The sequence below is a fragment of the Monodelphis domestica genome, chromosome 3 (assembly GCF_027887165.1).
Source record: "Monodelphis domestica isolate mMonDom1 chromosome 3, mMonDom1.pri, whole genome shotgun sequence".
In the NCBI taxonomy this organism is placed as follows: Eukaryota; Metazoa; Chordata; class Mammalia; order Didelphimorphia; family Didelphidae; genus Monodelphis; species Monodelphis domestica.
The window spans coordinates 483,963,845-483,983,481 of NC_077229.1; the positions used below are offsets into that span (position 1 = coordinate 483,963,845).

The following is a 19,637-nucleotide window of genomic DNA, read 5'->3' on the forward strand; positions in this document are numbered from 1 at the left end:
ATGTGATTATTGTAACCAAGGAATAATGTTCTAAATGGACTAAATAAACTAATTCAAATGGGTAAAAAAAAAGAAGAATGGTAAGGGCTAGGTAAGTTGGCCTAAGTGACTTGTCCAGGGTCACACAGTATGGAAGTGTCTAAGGTTATGATTGAACCCAGAATCTCCCATTTCCAGGCCTGGCTCTCACTGGCTTATTTCTGAAGTATGCTCAGGGAAGGGAGAGTTGTGATGGTTTTATCTTATATCTTAATATTTACCATAAAATGTTTGTAGGTCAGTAGACATACACAACAACATACAAACTCATGTGAGTTACTATATCTCCTCTGAGAACACTCACCTTATTGACAAGAGTATACAAGGCTTTGTCTTGGGCGCCATATTTGAGGCACTGTCTGATCCAGCTGTGCATGGTCCAGTCTCTCAGGTACCAGCAATTGGGACTGTGACGAAACCTAAAGCATATAGGAACAAAGAAATGTGTGCAAACAATTAATTTCAAGTGTCCCAAGAATCCTTCCTTCCCAAAGATATGAATGTCACAGATTAAGTCAACAAAATGGTAAAATAAACACTATCAACTCTGAGGTTGGCACAAATATTCTCTACTTTTAAGTATGATACCCTTAAAAAGGAAAAAAATGATAGAAATGTAAGGGGAAGGGGAAGGAAAGACTATGCCAGGCAGTGATTTCTCATATTTTGTTCAGCACTTCTAACATCTTGTTTTAATATGAGATTTGTGTAAAATGTCCTAAAATGGAGAAATTTGTGTAAATACATATGTATATTTAAAGCAGAAAAAGAAGTTTATGCCCCATTTTGGAAACTGAAAATAAAACACAGAAGAAAGATGGTAGGTGAAATAGCACAGCAGCTCTGAAAGGAAATCAACTTTGAATGACACTGACATTTCTTTTAGGGCTAAGAAAAATGCTTGGCTCTTTCCTCGCTAAAGCAAAAGAACATAGCAAAGACCTGTCACCAAGTATTTATGTGCTAGGAATTCTACTTGACTCCAAGAGATAACAGAGAAAATGCAAAAACTGTCTCTGCTCTCAAGGAGGTCACATCCTAAGGCAGGAGAAAACACAGATACATTAGGACAGAAGCACTGGGAGCTAACTTTAGAGAGGAAGACATGAGCAAGTAAGGGGAAGGGAAGAGGCCTCCTGCCCTCGAGCCGAGTTTGAAAAGAAACCAAGAATTCAATTCCTTCCTTCCTTCCTTCCTTCCTTCCTTCCTTCCTTCCTTCCTTCCTTCCTTCCTTCCTTCCTTCCTTCCTTCCTTCCTTCCTCCCTCCCTCCCTCCCTCCCTCCCTCCCTCCCTCCCTCCCTCCCTCCCTCCCTTCCTTCCTTCCTTCCTTCCTTCCTTCCTTCCTTCCTTCCTTCCTTCCTTCCTTCCTTCCTTCCTTCCTTCCTTCCTATCTTACCTTCTGCCTAAAAATGTATATTATCCAATCTAAGGCAGAAGAGCAAGAAGGGCTAGGCTTTTGGGGTTCAGTGACTTGCCCAGTCAATATTTAAGGCCACATTTAAATCCATGCCCTCCCAACCCATGCAGCCAGGAATTCTAAGATTTGGAGGTGAGGAGGGAGAGCACGTTCAGTATGGGAAACAGTAATACAAAGATCACACTGCTACTCAGTGCCAGAGGTGACATTCCTGTGAACTCTTATCCAAATCATGACATCTTTCACCTACCATGCTACCTCTTATTGTTGCAGAATTAACCCTTCATGGAAAATGCTACTATTCATTTGAAAACCATTCACCATTCCAAACCAGAAAAAAGACAGAGACAAAGAAAGTATTTATTCTAAACTCGAGGCTAAACAATCTGAACTCTTTGTTCTCACCTGAACATCCTAGAGGCTTACAGATTATCCAGAGATACTCTGGGAATATACCTCAAGTTCCCATGCTGTTTCTTCACCTAGACAGAAACTTCACTTTTGGAAGAAAAGCAAACTACCCAAGAGACAAATGATTTCAAAAGAATTTCAGCAATGTTTTGTCATGCATTTTGGCAAATGACATGGTAATTTGCCATATTGTAGAAAATGAGTAAACTGATCATATATTTTAGAACATATCTATCTTTTGGAAGAAAGAAGGGTGATATTTAAAATTTCAAAATTGAAAATTTCAAAAGAAATGTGCTTAGTGGACCTAGGAAAAAAGAAATGTATCTTTTTGAAAGCTGCTTCCTTGTGGCTAATGATTCACAGAAATAAACAAAACTGAAGCTCTCTAAGGAAGGCCTGTCCTAGACAATCAGAAGGCTGAAATTGCCAGGCTTCTCAGACATCTCTAGCTATAAGCCCAAAGATAAGATTCCACCTGGATTTCATAGTCTTGGCAACAATGCTTCCAGTGACTATAATTCAAGTCTCACAGTTGATATCCACAATGTCTGAGAGTTTGTGGGTAAGGGAAGAGAAAAGGGAGAGGTAGGTGGGACTATAGCATTAAAAACAATGGAAATAGTGTGACAAAGTTGAAAAAATCCTGGATCTGGAGTGACTCAGAAGAGTTAGGTTTAAATTCTGCTTCTACTCCTCCTAACTGTGATCTTAATAATGAATTTAATTAATAATTCTGACTCAATAGTCAATAATATTAATTCTCTTGATAATTTTATTATTTGATTAATTTTAATTATGTAATGATCAATATAATTAATATTATGATCACAATAGCAATAATCCATAGAATTACTAATATACTATTGTATTAACGATTGAACATTATAATTATATTTGTTAATAATCTATGTTATATTTGTTATATTATTATATATACCAAGGCCAAAATAGAGAGCTATTCAATTGAAACTCATTAAGACAGGCTACAAAACCTAGAAATTGCTTAGAGGGAAGAAGGAATGAAGGAGAAAATAAATAGGAAAAGATCATTTATTGTAGAATAGTATATAAAAGCTCAACATAGGATCTCAATCTCAACCAGAATCAAAGAAAGCAAATAGTCTTTCTCCCACATATTTGGTTATGTCTTCGGGGCTCCCCTGCCACCTTCAGCTTTAAAAATAAAAGCTACTCATTGCTGAGCAATGCTAACATGCTGCAGATGCCAGCACCCTGGAGGTCCGGGAGCTCCACTAGTTAGCTACAGTACTGGCATGGCTGTTCCATATGAATAAACAAGCTTTCCAGAACATTTACCAGATTAAAAGAGCCACCAACTTTTTTTTTTTTAAGCTTCTCCAACCTTTGCTTCCTTCTCCCCAGGGAATACTGTATCCAATGGCAATATGGACTGAGAAATCAGAGCTGAGTGGATGGTGGGGGTGGGATGGGAGGGAGGGAGGAAATGGGAAGGGAGGAAGGATGCCAAGGAGATGCCATTGGCTCTCTCATCCAGACTGTTGCTATGCATCTTACCAACCAAGCCTAGACCATGGAATTTAGTAAAGACTATAACAAAAACCTCCCCAAAGGAAAATTAACAGCAAGGAAGTGATAAGGGGATATTTATGCATCACAATATAACACTCGATTTCCCAAGCAAATCCTGGACATTCCCATTCCCATTTCAAAAGGACCCATTTCTCCCCTCCATAATGCTCTTGTAAACCATGTTTACATCAACTCTGAGGGCACCTGGCCCAACCATCTTTTGATAAAATGATGCTCTAGTTACTTGTATAAGGTAATTTAGGAAGGCTATAGGTCCATAATGGATTCTAAAGGCAAGACTTTTATCACACTTTAAAAGAAGTACTCTCGACTAAAGAGACTTCTTTACTGGAGAATGAATCATAGAATCACAAAATCCTGGAATAGGACGGGACTTTGAGAGGCCACTCTCTCATCTAACAATCCAGTCTTTTACAACAATTTTGCATTTCTCAAATAACAACAATGTTTAAGCAGGTAAATCATAAACTCTTTAAAGCTCAAAATAAGTAATATTCTCACCAAAGTATAAAACACAGGCTAGAAGTATGGGCTATAGAAAATTCTTGAGGAATTCTTCATCTTTATGTATTTAAGCAGAATTCTATTGTTCTTTAATGGCAATGTTACTTCTTATTTTTAAGAAATGTGTAGAAAACAGGAAAAGAGAGTGAGGGATAATAAATAGCCTAAGCATGATATTAGCATTCCCTGATAGAGGAAAGTCTCTACCAGGATAAGCTGATTCCTTATGGAGGACTGATGGGAAAATATGGACAGGAAAGTCACAGGATGAGGCCTAGAGGGGCTGTGAACATCATCAGTGGAATTGGTGGGATACCTAGTGGTAAACTTGGAAAGATTCCAGGGAAAGAGGTAGAGAGAAAAAAAAGAGGATGGAAAATAGGATCAATGAGAAAACAAATATTTAAGGAAAGGGAATTATTTAGCTGAGAAGAATAAAAGCAGAAAGATAATAATAATAATAATAATAATAATAATAAAAGCACCCATAAAGATAGAAGCAAGTGCTATTTCTAACTTAAAGCCTTAAGGGTGGGTTTTTGATATTGTGTTGGTGAAGGGAAATAGCAAAAGAAATGTAACTGCTCTGTACCAAGTTGGCACTTGGTAGTTTTGAGAATCTCTTCCTTCTCTTTTTTTTCCCCTAGGACAGCTTTCCAGCCAGAGTTCAGGACCAAGGACAGAGCTAACCTCAAGCTCATCTAAGGGTTAGGACTCTTCCTAGGATCCCCAAAAGAAAAGAACAAGTAGAATAGAGAAAAGGCAAGGTCTATCTATTCATCCATCCATCCATCCATCCATCCATCCATCCATCTATCTATCTATCTATCTATCTATCTATCAATTGATCAATTGTATTTTAAAGTCTGCAAAGCATTTCATATGTTATCTCATTTGACCTTCACAATAATGCTCTGAGGGAAGAGTTATTGTTATTTCTAGTTTACCAGTGAGAAAACTAAAGTTCAGCGATTTGCCCATGATCACAAAGCTAGGAAGTATTGGAGACAAATTAAAATTCCGAACACAGGTCTTCCTGACTCCATGTTCATCACTCTTTCTAGTACACCACCTAGCTACCTCAAGTTATATTATTTAGTAAGGTTTCTGACATGGCTTCCAATGCTCATTCAAATAAATGTTTCTCATACTCTGAATCTGCAATGTTCCATTCACAATTTCTAAGAGTTGAGTGTGGGGCATGTTTGGAACCCTGATCCCCACACTTTCCTCCTACTCTCTGGTCCTTTACTCCTGGCCACTCAAGATCTATTAATTTTAGGAGACTTTAAGACTATTCCAGGGTTTAGGATAGGGTGATAGAGAGGGGATGATATCTAGTACCTGGCCCCCAGGTGGCTTGAAGATTCCTGGTTTATGAGTAAGTAGATGAACACAATCATCAGATTGACAAGGAAAAAGAAGTATTTTTTGAGAGAAGTAAAGATAAAATCTGAAGAAGTCAGCAGTAAAGCATCTGAACTTGGGCCCCTGAAGAAGCCTGTGTGATCTCTATCCCTGAGTAATGACACTAGAAATTTTGCATAGGGATGGGGTCAAGGTAAACATCCTTTTTAGGTTGCCTCTAGCTCAAGAGTGATGTCACTCTAAGGAGGTGATGTGGATATGGCAGCAGTATGCAAAGAACATACTCCATTATCCTTGATAAAGCACTTGACACTGTTTCCTCATTATGATAAAGATGTGTTTTTTTGTGAAGAGAAATAGAAAGGGCATAGAATTCTGCAAATATGCTGTGTTAAATGAATGCAGCACAACAACACATTTTCTGAAATGAAGTTGGGTAACGGAGGAACAGGCTGCCCTATCTTGTGAGCTGTTAAATTCATTAGGCCCTGAGCTTTGAAAACAAAGCTGCAAGCCTGTCATAGGAGTTATCTGTGGATATAGAATGAGATACCATACCTAACATCTTATGGTGAGAGGGGAGGACACAAAAGAATTAGATGTAAGATGGAAAAAGGAAACTTTCATTCCCTCACATTCCTTTTTTAAAAACAAGTTTCACTGATCCTTTTGTTTTCTGGCATAGCACTTCCAGATATATGGAGGCACCCATATACCACACCTCCACTCCTATGAATCTTAGTAACAAAGAAAAATGGTTAGGGGCAGCTAGGTAGCACAGTGGATAAAAGTGCCAAGCGTGGAGTCAGGAGGACCTAGGTTCAAATATAGTTTCAGACACTTACTAGCTAGAAGTTAACACCAGGGGGAAAAAAAAAAGGAGAGGGGGGTGCATGCACATTTAGAATATGTTCTTGGAATGCTAAAGTAGAAAATCAAAATTCAGAATTAAATTGAGGAAAGTAGAGGAAACCATCGGTTTGTCTCAGTATGACCTAAATATCAAGGGAATGTTTTATGCAAAAATAGACATGTTAAAAGACAAAAATAGTATGGACTTGACAGAAATAGAAGAGATTAAGAAGAGGTAACAAGAATATACAGAAGAACTACTCAAGAAAGAGCTTAACATCACCAATAATCCCAATAGTGTAATTCCTGATCTAGACTCTAAAAAATGAAATCAGGGAGTCTTTAGGAAACATTGCTAGCAATAAGGCTAGTGGAAGCAATGGAATTTCAGCTCAGCTTTTTAAAAGCCTAAAAGATGATTCCGTTAAAGTGCTGCATTCAATATACCTGTTAATTTGAAAAACTCAACAATGGCTAGTGGATTGGAAAAGATCAGGCTCTATCATAATCCTAAGGAAAGGTAATGTCAAAGAATGTCCAAATTACTGAACAATTGCACTCATTTCACATGCAGCAAGATTATGCTTAAGATTCTGCAAGTTAAACTTCAGCAATATGTGAACCTACAATCCCAGAAGAACAGGCCAGTTTTCAAAGAGGCAGAGGAACCAGAGACCAAATTGCCAATGTTCAATGAATTTCAGAGAAAGCAAGGGAATTCCAGAAAAAAAAATCGACTTCCTTTTCATTGGCTACACTAAAACCTCTAATTGTGTGGATCACAACAAAATGTGGTAAGCCATAAAAAAGGCAGTTCTACCAGATTATTTTACTTGTCTCCCAAAGAACCTGCATGCTGGTCAAGAAGCAACAGTTTGAACTGAACACAGAACAACTAATTGGTTTAAGACTAGAAAAAGAGCATGACAAAGCGGTATTATTTTCTATTTATTTAACTTATATGCACATTACATCATGCAAAATGCCAGGTTGATGACTCAAAAGCCAGAATTAAGATTGCTGGGAGGAACATCAATAATCTCAGACATGAAGACACTACTACTCAGATGGCAGAAAGTAAATAAGAATTAAGAAGCCTTTTGACAAGGTTGAAAAAGTAGTGTGGCCTAAAGCTAAACACAAAAAAACCCCCTGTGATCTTGGCAAATGGCCCCATCATTTCCTGGTGATAGAGGGAGATAAAAAGGGAAACAATGCCAGATTTTATATTCTAAGGCTCAAAGAGCACTGTAGATGGCGACTGCAACCATGAAATTAAAAGATACTTGGCGCTTGGAAGGAAAGCTATGGCAGATCTGAACAGCATACTAAAAAGCAAAGATATTGCCTTCCTGAAAAAGATCTATGGTTTTTCCAGCAGCAATATATGACTATGAGAGCTCGACTGTAAGGAAAGCATAGTGTTGCAGAATCAACACTTTCAAACTCTGGTGCTGGAGAAGACTTGAGAGTCCTTTGGACAGTCAGGAGATCAAATGAGTCAATACTTAAAGAAACTAACTCAGACTATTCACTGGAAGGCCAAATACTGAAGCAGAAGCTTAAATACTTTGGCTACATAAGGATAAGACAAGTTTCATTAGGAAAAAAAAAATTGTTGTTGGGAAAGATTGAGTGTAAAAAGAGAAGGGGCTGGCAGAGGATGAGACAGAAAATGTCATGGAAACAACAAACATGAACTTGGATGTTCCAGAGATGGTAGATGATAGAAAATCCTGGTGTCCATAGGGTGAAAAAGAGTTGAACACAACTGACTGACTGAATAACAAAATCAGAGAGGTATTTTCCATTTTCTCCCTATATTCAATAACTAGAAACTTTAAAAAGGTACTTTCCTGTTTCACCTTTTAGAATGGTTGTGAGAATAAAAAAGAGATCAATTCAATATCAAATATTTAGTAAGCATCTATGATATACTTAATACTGTGCTATCTTGGTTAGACCCCAGGTGAAATTAATTTACACAAGAAGGTGTGTGTGTGTGTGTGTGTGTGTGTGTGTGTGTGATGGTAAAAGTAATTTCTGATGTGAAAGAGTTCTGGAAAAGCTATAAGGATATACAGAGAAAAAGGTATTATAACTATTAGATTACATCTGGGAACTCTATTTTGGGAAAGGAAAACCAAGATTATTTTCCCTTTTGATTTGAAAAAATACTCTAATAGTTTACTTGAAGAGTATTGGTCTATATCTTGACTCAGCCTTGAATTAGGACTCAGTATTTGATCAAATATGCTGATATCCTTTCTGGGCTACACATATGAATAACAGGTAATGAATGAGTCGTCTAAATGAATGTCTTACTATTGATCTACATATGGGTATACATACGTGTAAATACACACATATATACATTTTAAAAAACAGTGGTTTCTTTCAACCTGGGATTTTAAATAATTCTGTGCCTCTGGTGATCTATATGGCACATCTGACATTTAATATTGGCAGGAGATTAGTTTATCAAGTGACAGCCTTTACTAGAGTGGTTCTCAGTAAATGGGCATTGACATCAAAATGTCAATAATGACTGTGAAATAAAGCAGCTTCCATACTGAGTGCAAATGGTTTGGTCTTACCACTTCGACACATATTACATTATTTTGTCTAGGTCTCCTATGAATCAAGTGTCATTATTCTTAGTAGGAATAGGAGTAGTTAGGTGAGACTCAAGACAATTCTGGGTGGTGAGCCACATGATCTACCCTATAACTAGAAGAAATAATGGTATACTCAATGAAGTTAAAATAAAGGCCTGAGGCTTAAGAAGTAGCTCTTGATGGAAGATGAAGTTATATGAGAAATGAGACTTTCAGTGATTTATCTCTCCATTAGTGAAGTGTTTTCCATTCAAATGACCATTTCATCCATATTAAATTTACATGAGTGTGCCTTACGAGGCAAATCTTCCAGAAAATATTAATGATTTTAGTCATTCACCTTCCTTCTCCACTTCCATTCAAAAAAGATCACTCTTATTTATTAATTTTTAGTGTTAAATCTTTGATGACTAACATTATGAAGAAGTGAAATAGGTGGGCTCCAAAAATGAGGAAAAGGAAGAGGAAGAATAGAGAGGCAAAAATAAAGAAGAAAAGATGGAAGATTTAGAAAATTAAAGGCTCTTCTGTGTTAAAATCCCAGGTTCAGTACTGATTACTGGGTTCTTCTTGTCCAGATCATTTCTCTCTGTCCCTTACTTTCTTCATCTATAAAATATAAAAAGAGTGGATGGGACTTCAAGCACCTTTCAATCTGTAAGCCAAAATCTGAAAGAAGGGAAGAAAAGCAAAAAGGAAAGGAACAAAAAGGAGAGAAGAAAGAAGGAAAGGAAAGCATAGTGATGCTGTGAAGCTATCTCAATCTGTAGAAATATTTTCTCTCATGGGTCCAGATACCCTGCAAGTGAAAAAGAAAGGTAACTGGATCTTTTTTTGAGTTTTTGCTAATTGAATTTTCCCCCCCTTTTCCTAAAAGTTAGTGATTTTGAGGGTTTTCTGGGAGCCAGCTTACTCAACTTTGAGCCAAAAGGCTTTAACAATATATGAAAAGGACGGAAAAGTAAAGTGATCTGTTTTGTGTTTTTTTTTTGTCTATTTGGTGCCCCCAAGTGGGTGAAATCCAGTATGACTATCTCTCACAGGCAATTTGGTACAAACAAGTTAAAGAAATCAACAATCTTCCAGCACAGTTAGTTAATAAATAAGGGTGGGTGTGGGGAGTGGATGGGGAATCCTAAGGTATAAAATGCACCAAAATGAGCATATAATTAGATTTTCATGTGGAAAACAAAACACTTTCACTGCAAGGAAGTTTAGGAATTAATGACAAGTCCTTTCAAATTAATAACAATCCCCACAAAAAAATAAAATAAAAATCAGACAGCTAAGAGATGTTTCTTTATTAACTAGCAGAACAAGAAAATAAAGTATGGGCCCATCTATTTGCAATGCCAGACTCTTATGTAGCTGTTACTTTATAATCCCCCAACCCCACCTCAAAAAAAAAAAAAAACAAGCTAGCCTAGAACAGGGAATGAACTATTTCTTTTAATGTCTGAGAAAATTAATGTCTTAAAACACCAAGGTGAACCTGCCTCACTGTGACAGCTGGCAAGAATTCTTCCACAGTCACTGGCCTTTGCTAAGAATGAGTCATATGGGAAGAGAAGGAGTGTTCCTTGGCAAATAGATGTTCTTTTCTCTCTGGTTCCCACTATCCCACTTTTTATTTTTATTTAATTTTAAAACCTAAAACAAAGGAACAAAAAAACCTTTGATGTATCATGATTAAATAAATGCCAGATCTGACCTAAGGGATGGATGGATTGGGGGCCGTGGGTACAAAGGACAATAGGGGAAAGAATGAGAGAGAGAGGGGAGAACTTATTTTCTAAAGTCTCCATTGTTATTTTGGACTGTAAACATGGGCATGGAATCTTCATATGTCTTGAAAAAGGCTGGGTCACTGATGGTATGGTCCCTCTAGGCAAATGGAACTCCTGGTCCTTACATTTCCAAAACTTTTCTCAGATTTTTTTTCCCTAAAATGTCTTGTCTATTGAAATCCTATTAATTCTTAGAGGCCCAGTTCACAAACTAATTCTTCCATGAAACCTTCTTGAATTGATCTCCCCTTCCTTTCCCAAAGATAAGTGAAATCTTCTGGGCCATCACAAAACCACATGTTTCTCTTAAATAGTCTTCCTTGTCTGTATATCAAAGTGATGCAACTGGCTACTTGGAGTAAAGAAGCTCTGAGTTTAAATATAGCCTCAAACACTTTCTTGCTATATGATCCTAGGGAAGTCATTTGAACTCTTTTTGTCTCACTTTCCTCATCTGTAAAATGGGAATAACAATAGAACCTACTTCGCAGGGTGGTTGTTAGGATAACATGGGATAATATATATATGTGTACAGACCTTTGCAAACTTTAAATAGTTTTGCAAATGCTATTATTATTGATATTATTAAACCTTATTGTTTTTTATCCTACATTCTTCTTTAAGGGGAAAGAAAAAGTAGAATTGAGTATATTACAGGCAACCAAGCCAGGTGGAAGAAATAGATGATATATTTCTGAATCATAAGACTGATAGCACGTTATAGTTTTGATATGGGAAATTTAATGATCTAATCATCATATCTTTGCAAACAGAGAAAACTGAAAAAAAATTATTGAAAGCAGCCAGGTTGTAGGCAACTGCTATTTTAACCTGATTCTGACTTTTCTTTGTCTGTTTTTGGTTTAACTTGTTATTTCATTTGTTTAGAGGAGTTCCCACAAGGAACCCCCTCCCCCCCCCTTTTCCAAATGCACAACTATCTACAATAATCTTAGTGAGCTGCCTGGGGCACTAAGAGGTTAAGTGACCTGCCTATTTCATAAAAGAAATCTCATCAAAGATAGCAAGTCGCATGTGAAGCATGGCTGGAATTGGTCTGATGGAATGAGCCACCCTACATGCCCACCAATCAGGATAGTGGACCCCAGGCCAGGAGGAAAATGGAATAAGATTCCTTTTATTTGGCTCCTGTGGACAGAACTAGAAGAAATAGATGGAAAAGTTATAAAAGAAAATCTAGGAATCTTTAGGTGTATCCAGAAAAACCTTTCTGACAATTACAGATATCCCCATGTGGAGTAGGTTGCCTCTGAAGGCAAAGGATCCCCATCATTGTTGTACTTCAGATGTGTCTGGGTCTTTGTGACCCCATTTAGGGTTTTCTTGGCCTCTAGAAATACTGGAGTGGTTTGCCATTTCTTTTTCCAGCTCATTTTACAGATGAGGAACTAAAGCAACAGGGGTAAGTGACTTGCTTAGGATCACACATTGTCTGAAGCAAGATTTGAACTCATGAAGGTGAGCCTTCCTGATTCCAAGCCCAGTGCTCTTTCCACAGTGCTATCTAACTGTGGCTCCCCTGCCCCCCACCCAGTAGAAGGTGGTTCTACATACTGGTCAAGTATGCTATGGTGGAGATTCAATGGGGGTGTGGATGGAGGTAATGTGTTAGACTAAATAGCTGCCAAGATCCTTTTTAGCTCTAAAATTCTGTGACTTGTGAAGGGGGAAGGTGGGTCATAGTATAAGAAGTCAATGCTAGTGAGAGATATAGTTTCTCTTCCCCTGTTTTAGGGTTCGGTTTGAGGGAATGGGAAAAGCTTAAAGGGGGAGCCCTACATGTTTGGGGCAGCCTGTTTAGCCCCTCACCATTATTCACTCCCCAACAAAGAGAAAGGTATCAGGTTGATGAAGCCCTTTGAGAAGCCCACTTGGTTTCTCCCTCTCTTTCAGGAATGCATAGGATGCCTAAAAGGATCAATGTTTTGAGCGTATGATACTGAGAAGAGGTAAAGAGCTTCCTTTTCTTACATCCCTCCCCTCCAAAGTCTACCCAATGCTCGAAACACTTCCAAAGCTGGGAGAAGCCTTGAGTGTCTGTGTAACATGACCAAAGGAGATGGCAGTGACAGCTGATGGTAAAGCAGCAGGGTCACATTAAAAGATGCATGTGGTTCAAGGAAAGTTATGCTTTTGTCATGGCAGTAAGAGGTCACCTTGGATACCAATAAGCAAGTTGCTTTTGATTCATTCTTAAACTCAATGTTTTTTCCACATTCAAACTTCAGAGGAGAGATTACCTACTTGTAGTCAGTTATTTAGAGGAAGACATTTTATTTATGAAAGCGCAAACAAAGGAAGCAAATTTGTATTCAATAGTACTTACATTTGTATCTCAAATTTGAAGTTGGTTGCTTTATATAGACGTTTCCTTTTCCTTCTAAGTATTCAAAATTCTCTTTTTGGAGGGAAAATTAGGTGCTTGGAACAATATTACAAAATCCTTACTTATCAGAAAGACAAGATATAGGCAACTTAGAGAGTAAATAGTATTAGAATTTTCAGGACATCCAAGAAGATAATTTTTCTGGGACATCATCAGGTCCAAAATACTTTTACAAGCACTATTTAATATCTCCTCAGTTTTTCAGTATTAACTCTATTTTACGGATGACAAAATATGGATTTTAATTCACTTGCATAAGACTGTATGGTTCTGAGGCAGCTAGGTAGCCTAGTGGACAGAGAACCAGATTTGGCATTGGTAGGATCTGGGTTCAAATATGACCTCAGACACTTCCTAGTAGTATGATGACTCTAGGTAAGTCACTTAACCCCAATTGCCCAGCCCTTTAGTATCAATTCTAAGACAGAAGTAAAGGGTTTTAAAGAAAAAAAAAATAAGACCATATGGTTCTTTCCACTATAGAACTGACCTTTCCTCTTCTTCTCAATGTATTTCCAGTTAATGTACTTTGGGCAATTTCATTTGGTACGAACCACAAAGCACACACAAGACCTTTATGCTGTTCTGAGGTCCACTTCTGCAATGATGCAGGATCACAGTGTCTATATTTTGTATCCCACTTTAATTCTATCCTTCTAGTGTTCATAGGAAATGTAGGAAAGAAAAAATTAACTAGTTTTCTTCCATAGCCAGCTTATAAAAAAACTACTTCTATATCAAGAAAGCAAAAGCAAAATGGACACACATTGACTGGGGAATGGTTGAATAAATTGTGTATTATGAATGCAATGGAAAATGTGTGAAGTGATCTCCAGTGAAGAAGGCAGAATCAAATTATAATATTACATAATATATATATTCTTGTTTGATCTTTTTTCAGTTGTCTCTGACTCTTTGTGACCCCATTTGGGGTTTCTTGGTAAAGAAAATGGAGTGGTTTGCCACTTCCTTGGCACTTCCTTCTCCAACTCATTTGACAAATGAGGAAATTGAGGTAAAGTGTTAAATGACTTGCTGAGGGTCACATACTAGGAAGTGTTATGTGTGGCCAAATCTGAACTTAGGTCCTCCGGATTCCAGGTCCAGTGCTCTAACCACTGTACCATAATGCCTATAATAATATAAATAACAAGAATACTATAAAGCAACTAAACCTTGATGAACTATAAAAAAGGACAGTCCTGGGAATATCCATAATAAAACTTCCCTCTCTTCAGTAGAGAGGTGAGGACTATGGATATGGAATATAGAATGGATGGTCAGAAATAGCTATAGTTTGGTTGGATATGTATAAATGGTTTTTCTTCATAACAAAAGAAAGTTTGATGGGGTAGGCATCATTAGGGAGAAAACAGAAAAGCAAGAAACAACCATAAAACTAAACAAACAAACAAACAAAAAAAAACCGTCCTAGCATTTCAGTTAGATTGTAAACTCCATGAAGACAGGGGCTATTTTTCATCTTTGCATCTCTACTGCCTTAACACATAGTAGGTACTTAATAATATTTGTCTAAGCAAAAAGAATACTGAAGGGTGGTTATTATATTTTCTCCAAATAATCTATAAATTAACAAGTGACACTTAACTGGTAGAATGTCTATAAAAATAATTTAAATCACACCCACCAGGTTCTTATGCTGAAAAAAAAATTGGATTTCTATATAAATATCCATTAATAATCAAGTTCAAGGAAGCTGTGTAAGATAGGCTCAGAAACATGAGCGAATGATGGAGTGAGCTGTTGCTATGGTGACAATGGAATCAGATAGTCTCTGGTGCTTTCCCAGTCCCCATGCAAGCATAATAAAGAGTAATTTATAACCAACACTTGCACTAATTATATTTTCCCTTGCCAGTCTGTCATAGAAATATATAGATTTTTTTTCCTTCATAGAACGGTGCAATACATTAAAATTCTTTTTCTTTCCTAAAGGGCTGGGTCTTTCATCATAAATTATCCTGAAGCAAAATTTATTTCTCCCTATTCAGACAAATGAAAGCTATGCACAATCTTTACTTATCCCTCTTACTAAGGAGAAACAAAACACAGCAACAGGATAGAAAAAAAAAAACCCTATGTGAAATATATTCTCTTGTGCCCTTCAGGACAAAAGTGTTTTTCTCTACTGGAGCTAAATCTATGGCTGCTTTGAGCTACCTAAAAGGCAAGGCAAAGAAACGAGCACTTATTAGGTGTCTATCATGGACCCGGAAAGTCACCAGAAAATGTTCTACAATCTAAACAAAAAAGAGCGTTTAAGATATTTAAAGTGTCAAGAGCAATAATTCTTTTCAAAAAAGATGAATGTCATGGACAAATTATTCCACCTTCCTAGGCCTCAGCTTCTTCCTCGGTAAAATGAAGGAAGTATATTAAAATGGTTGAATTAGAAGAAATGAAATGTTTAATAGCTGGCATATAGGAAAGGGTTTAGGAAGAGAAGGGATATTCTATGTTGTACAGCCTAAAATGCTTTATATAAAATAAATTTAAATTCATGGAACCTTTGTATTTGAGTTTCCCATAGGAATTGTCTATTCTACTTGATCATTTGTCAGGTGAAGAAACTGAGGTTCGAAGAAGAGAATCCTCCTTGCCTCTATATACCACCATGGTGCCTGGCACAATGTGTAGAACTGAATGAAGTGGAAGGACTCAGTCTAATAATTGGTTTCCAAAATGCCTCATTTCCTCCTTTATAACATAGAATCACTGAAATTCAAGGTTGAAAAATATCATCTTTAGTTTGTTGGAAAACAGTGAATCATACACAATGAGGTATTTTGTTTGCTGATTTTAAAAGTTCTCATACTTTTATAAAATGAAGACATTCTTGGCCAAATAGATTCCAAGAATTAAAATTAAGTTCTGTCAAATCATACATGCATTCTTTCTTCTTCAGACTAGACTGTCTCATCCTGGTAACTGGGATCCTAGCATGGTGCACAATGCATACACACTAAGTTTTAATTTACTGAAAATTGCTTTAAAAAAAAAAAGGTTATATCACCAAGCTCTTTGTTATGATGAAAACCATGCCAATTTTCATCTTAAAGGGTCATTTTTATTAATTAACAGAGCTTTCTAACTTGCTAACAATAACAACAAAAATCATTTCCATAGTAAGGGGAGGGTATATGGCAGTAGAGATAAAGATTATAGAAAAACAAAAGCAAAAAAAGTCTTAGAGGACTTAATGGGATTTGCTTCGTATGGGATCAATCTCATTTTTGCTGGATAGATCAAAGGAACAATTTAAATGAAGTAGACCTAGATTTCCTGCCTGTTTCTATAACAAGATATAGCAAAAGCCTAGAAGACAAGGTAGAGTCACATGGCCTGGGTTTGGAAGTGGTTGAATGACTAAACCCAAAAACAATGACTGTATCAGGCTATTTAAATGTACCAGAGACCTAGCTATCCTTGGGATGCTCTGGTAGACACTTTTATTAATGACTGATGAAGGTGTAGGCTGCTTATTAAGTTTTAATTCACTTTGGTGACATTATGTAAACACATATACTATGAACAAGGCACTATGCTAATGTGGGGATAAAAAAAATTCTTGCCCTCAAGAAGCTAACTCCCTCTTCCTTGTAAGCAAATGTAAAATAATTTCAAGATAAAGAGAGTGCTAACAAATTGTGGGAAGATCTCTGAAAGGAGGCAGGGACTACAGCCTAAAGGTAGAAGGGAGTGAGTGCATTCCAGACTGGAGAGACCAACATCAATGCAAATGGAATTTAGTGTATAAGAGAAGTGCTCATTGGCCAGTTGGCTTGAAATGTAGAGTCCTGGAGAGCAATCAACCAAAAGTTTGGCATTTAAACTCTTACAACTTATGTGCCAGACTCAGTCCAGGCCTAGGAGATACAAGGAAAAGCAAAAACACAAAAATAACCCTTGCTCTCAAAGATCTTACATAATAATTAGCAATAAAGCCTTAAAAGGGTGGCAGGAGACCAGATAAAGTGGGCTTTTAAATTCTAAAGTGAGGACTTCTCTGGAAGATTTTTTAAGTAGCTGAGTAACAGTGTTAGATTGGTCCAAGGAATTGAACCTGATGATTGTGGAAAATGCACTAAGATGACTGGAGGAATTGGGACCACATTTTTAAAGGCTAGAATGATTAACTTACTCTAAAGTCTACTAGGAATAAATGTCAAGTCTTATACTTGAGTTTAGGGCACCTAGGTGGCACAGCGACTTAGGAGTATTGGGCTTGAAGTCAAAAAGACTCATCTTCCTGAGTTCAAATCTGGCCTCAGAAACTAGCTATGTGACAGTGGGCAAGTCATTTAGCCCTGTTTGCCTCAGTTTCCTCATCTATAAAAATGAGCTGGAGAAGAAAATGGTAGATCATTCCAGTATCTTTGCCAAGAAAATCCAAACAGTATCATAAAAAGTTGGGATATGGCTGAAAAACATCTAAATAACAAAAAAATAGTATAAAAATAGGACAGACAAATTTGTCTGAAATAGGAAGCTGGAAAATTTTGTGTGTGAAAAAGTGTTGGAGATTGTAGGGGACTGAAAACTCAATATGGTGTTATATGCCAGAGTAATCAAAAAAGTTCATGCCAAGTCAGGCTGCATTAATGAGCAGTGTTAAATGAAGGCATTTAAATCTACAGGTTGCACTCCAGACCTCCTCTACCATGCCCCAGCTCTTCATCCTGAACCCTCATTCCAATCCTGGAATTCAAACAGTAGGTGTAAGTACCTTTAGCCCAGAGACTCCTCTCTCACTGGAAAGCTCCTTCTAGAACCTCTACTGAAGGAAGGTGGCCAGGCCAGCCCCCTCTCATTCTTCTTCTTGTAGTTCACTTGACTTCCCCTAGTAAACCCCAAGCATAGTACCTTGGTCTCTCCCCACTTCCCTTTTACAACTTTCTTTTAAGTGGGTAGCCTTCCCCCAATAGAAAGGAAGCTGCCTGAGGGCAGTAGTTATCTTTCTTTTCTCCCTATATTTGCATTCCCCAGTTTAGCCCAACACCTAGCACATAGTAAGTTCTTTAAAACAACAACAACAACAAACCACTTCTTACCTTTGGCCTTAGAAGGGATCCATTTTAAGGCAAAAGAATTATAAACGGTTAGGCAAGAGGGGTTATATGACTTGCCCAGTGTCATACAGCTAATACCTCCAGGACTGGCACTCTATCCACTGAGTCACCTTGCTGCTCCCATGGTAAGTTCTTAATACATGCTTGATGAATGAATGAATGCTATTCAGCATTAGTACTGCTATATATATTTTTTTAAATCTAGAATTATGCCTCAAAAGCCTTTGAGCAGCCAAAGAAAAAAATATTTTAAAATCCACACACTCAAGTTATTATACTCTTTGCTCATGGGAGGGACCCTTACTGCTAGACTGTTGGAGGATTTACTTTTACTTAAAGACACAACCCAGAGTTTAGTTAATCTATATTCTAGTCTACAAGTCAGAAGCAGGAAATCAGAATAAAGGCAAATGAGGAATTGCCTGAGGCAGGAACACTGACAGGAGTGGAAAACCTGTGATAGTGAAAGCCTGACAACTAGGAGATACAGAAACTGGAAAAAGTTGACAGAAAAGCTAAAAAAGTACAAGGAGGATGTCATTCAACATGGTAGAGTGGCTGGTGACATTTCATTCACATTGATGAATTATCCTTGGTATGTCAAGAAGAGATCACATCCCATGTTAAAAAGGCAGAGATATGTGTAAAAATATTTTATTTTATTTATTTAAGATGGGGTCTCCCATCCCACCTAGGCTGGAAATACAACTTGGCTCCAAGAAGTTTTTGGTTTCCCTTTAAATCCCAATTTTTATTATGTCTTCCCCAATCTCTTAAATTCCAGTGATTCTCCCTCTATTTATCCTGTATAAAGCTTATGCTGTAAATATTTGTTTGCACATTGTCTCTCCCATTAGACACTGAGCTCCCTAAAGGCAGGGGCTGTCTTTTGCTTCTATTTGTATATTCCAGGAACTTAGCACAGTGCCTGGCTCATAGTAGGTGCTTGATAAATGTTTACTGATTGATTGAAATGTGGGACTTCCTTTTCAAAGGCTCACTTCCCCTACTAAACAGCCTATGACCTGTTCCATCTCCAGATCTAGACTGGTGCCCTGGGGGCTCATCTTATTAAAACCAAATTCAATTCAGACACTCCATAGGTGTCTGCAGTTCAGAATTCTGGAGTTTACCAGATGAGCTCAGCCTCCCTGATATCTGGGAATCACAGACATGTTCTAATAGGGTTCGATTCATTTCCCAAAACATCTATTATGCACCTATTATTTAAAGCACAAAGTATTTGGGGATGAGAGGAAATTAAAAGTTGAGATAAGAAGCAGTTCCAAGACATAGAGAGTCTATAATTTTCTAGGGGATAAAATCAGATGTTTAGATAACTATAATAAAATTCAATAACCTAACTTCTGAAATCAATAATCAGAGTTCTATCTGAAGAAGCCAAGAAATCTTGTGCTACTTCTTGTGACAAGTTACTACATCATGGGCTATGGTTAAAACAACATGGAAAGAACAAGTCCATTTAAGTTAAAAAATAGCAGAACATAAATCCCCTTCTGTGTCTTGTATGAGAAGAAGCCACCATAATACACATTCACAGCTTCCTAA

The 19,637-nt window shown here is 37.3% G+C and overlaps 1 protein-coding gene across 1 annotated transcript in view; it reads right to left on the reverse strand.

Moving 5' to 3' along the window:
• Positions 1-19,637, reverse strand: part of MRPS27 (mitochondrial ribosomal protein S27) — a 152,682-nt gene that overhangs the window by 44,141 nt on the left and 88,904 nt on the right. The window contains exon 5 of the mRNA XM_001363004.4: positions 344-458. Within this exon, the coding sequence (XP_001363041.2) occupies positions 344-458 (115 nt within the window). The remainder of the gene's footprint in view (positions 1-343; positions 459-19,637) is intronic.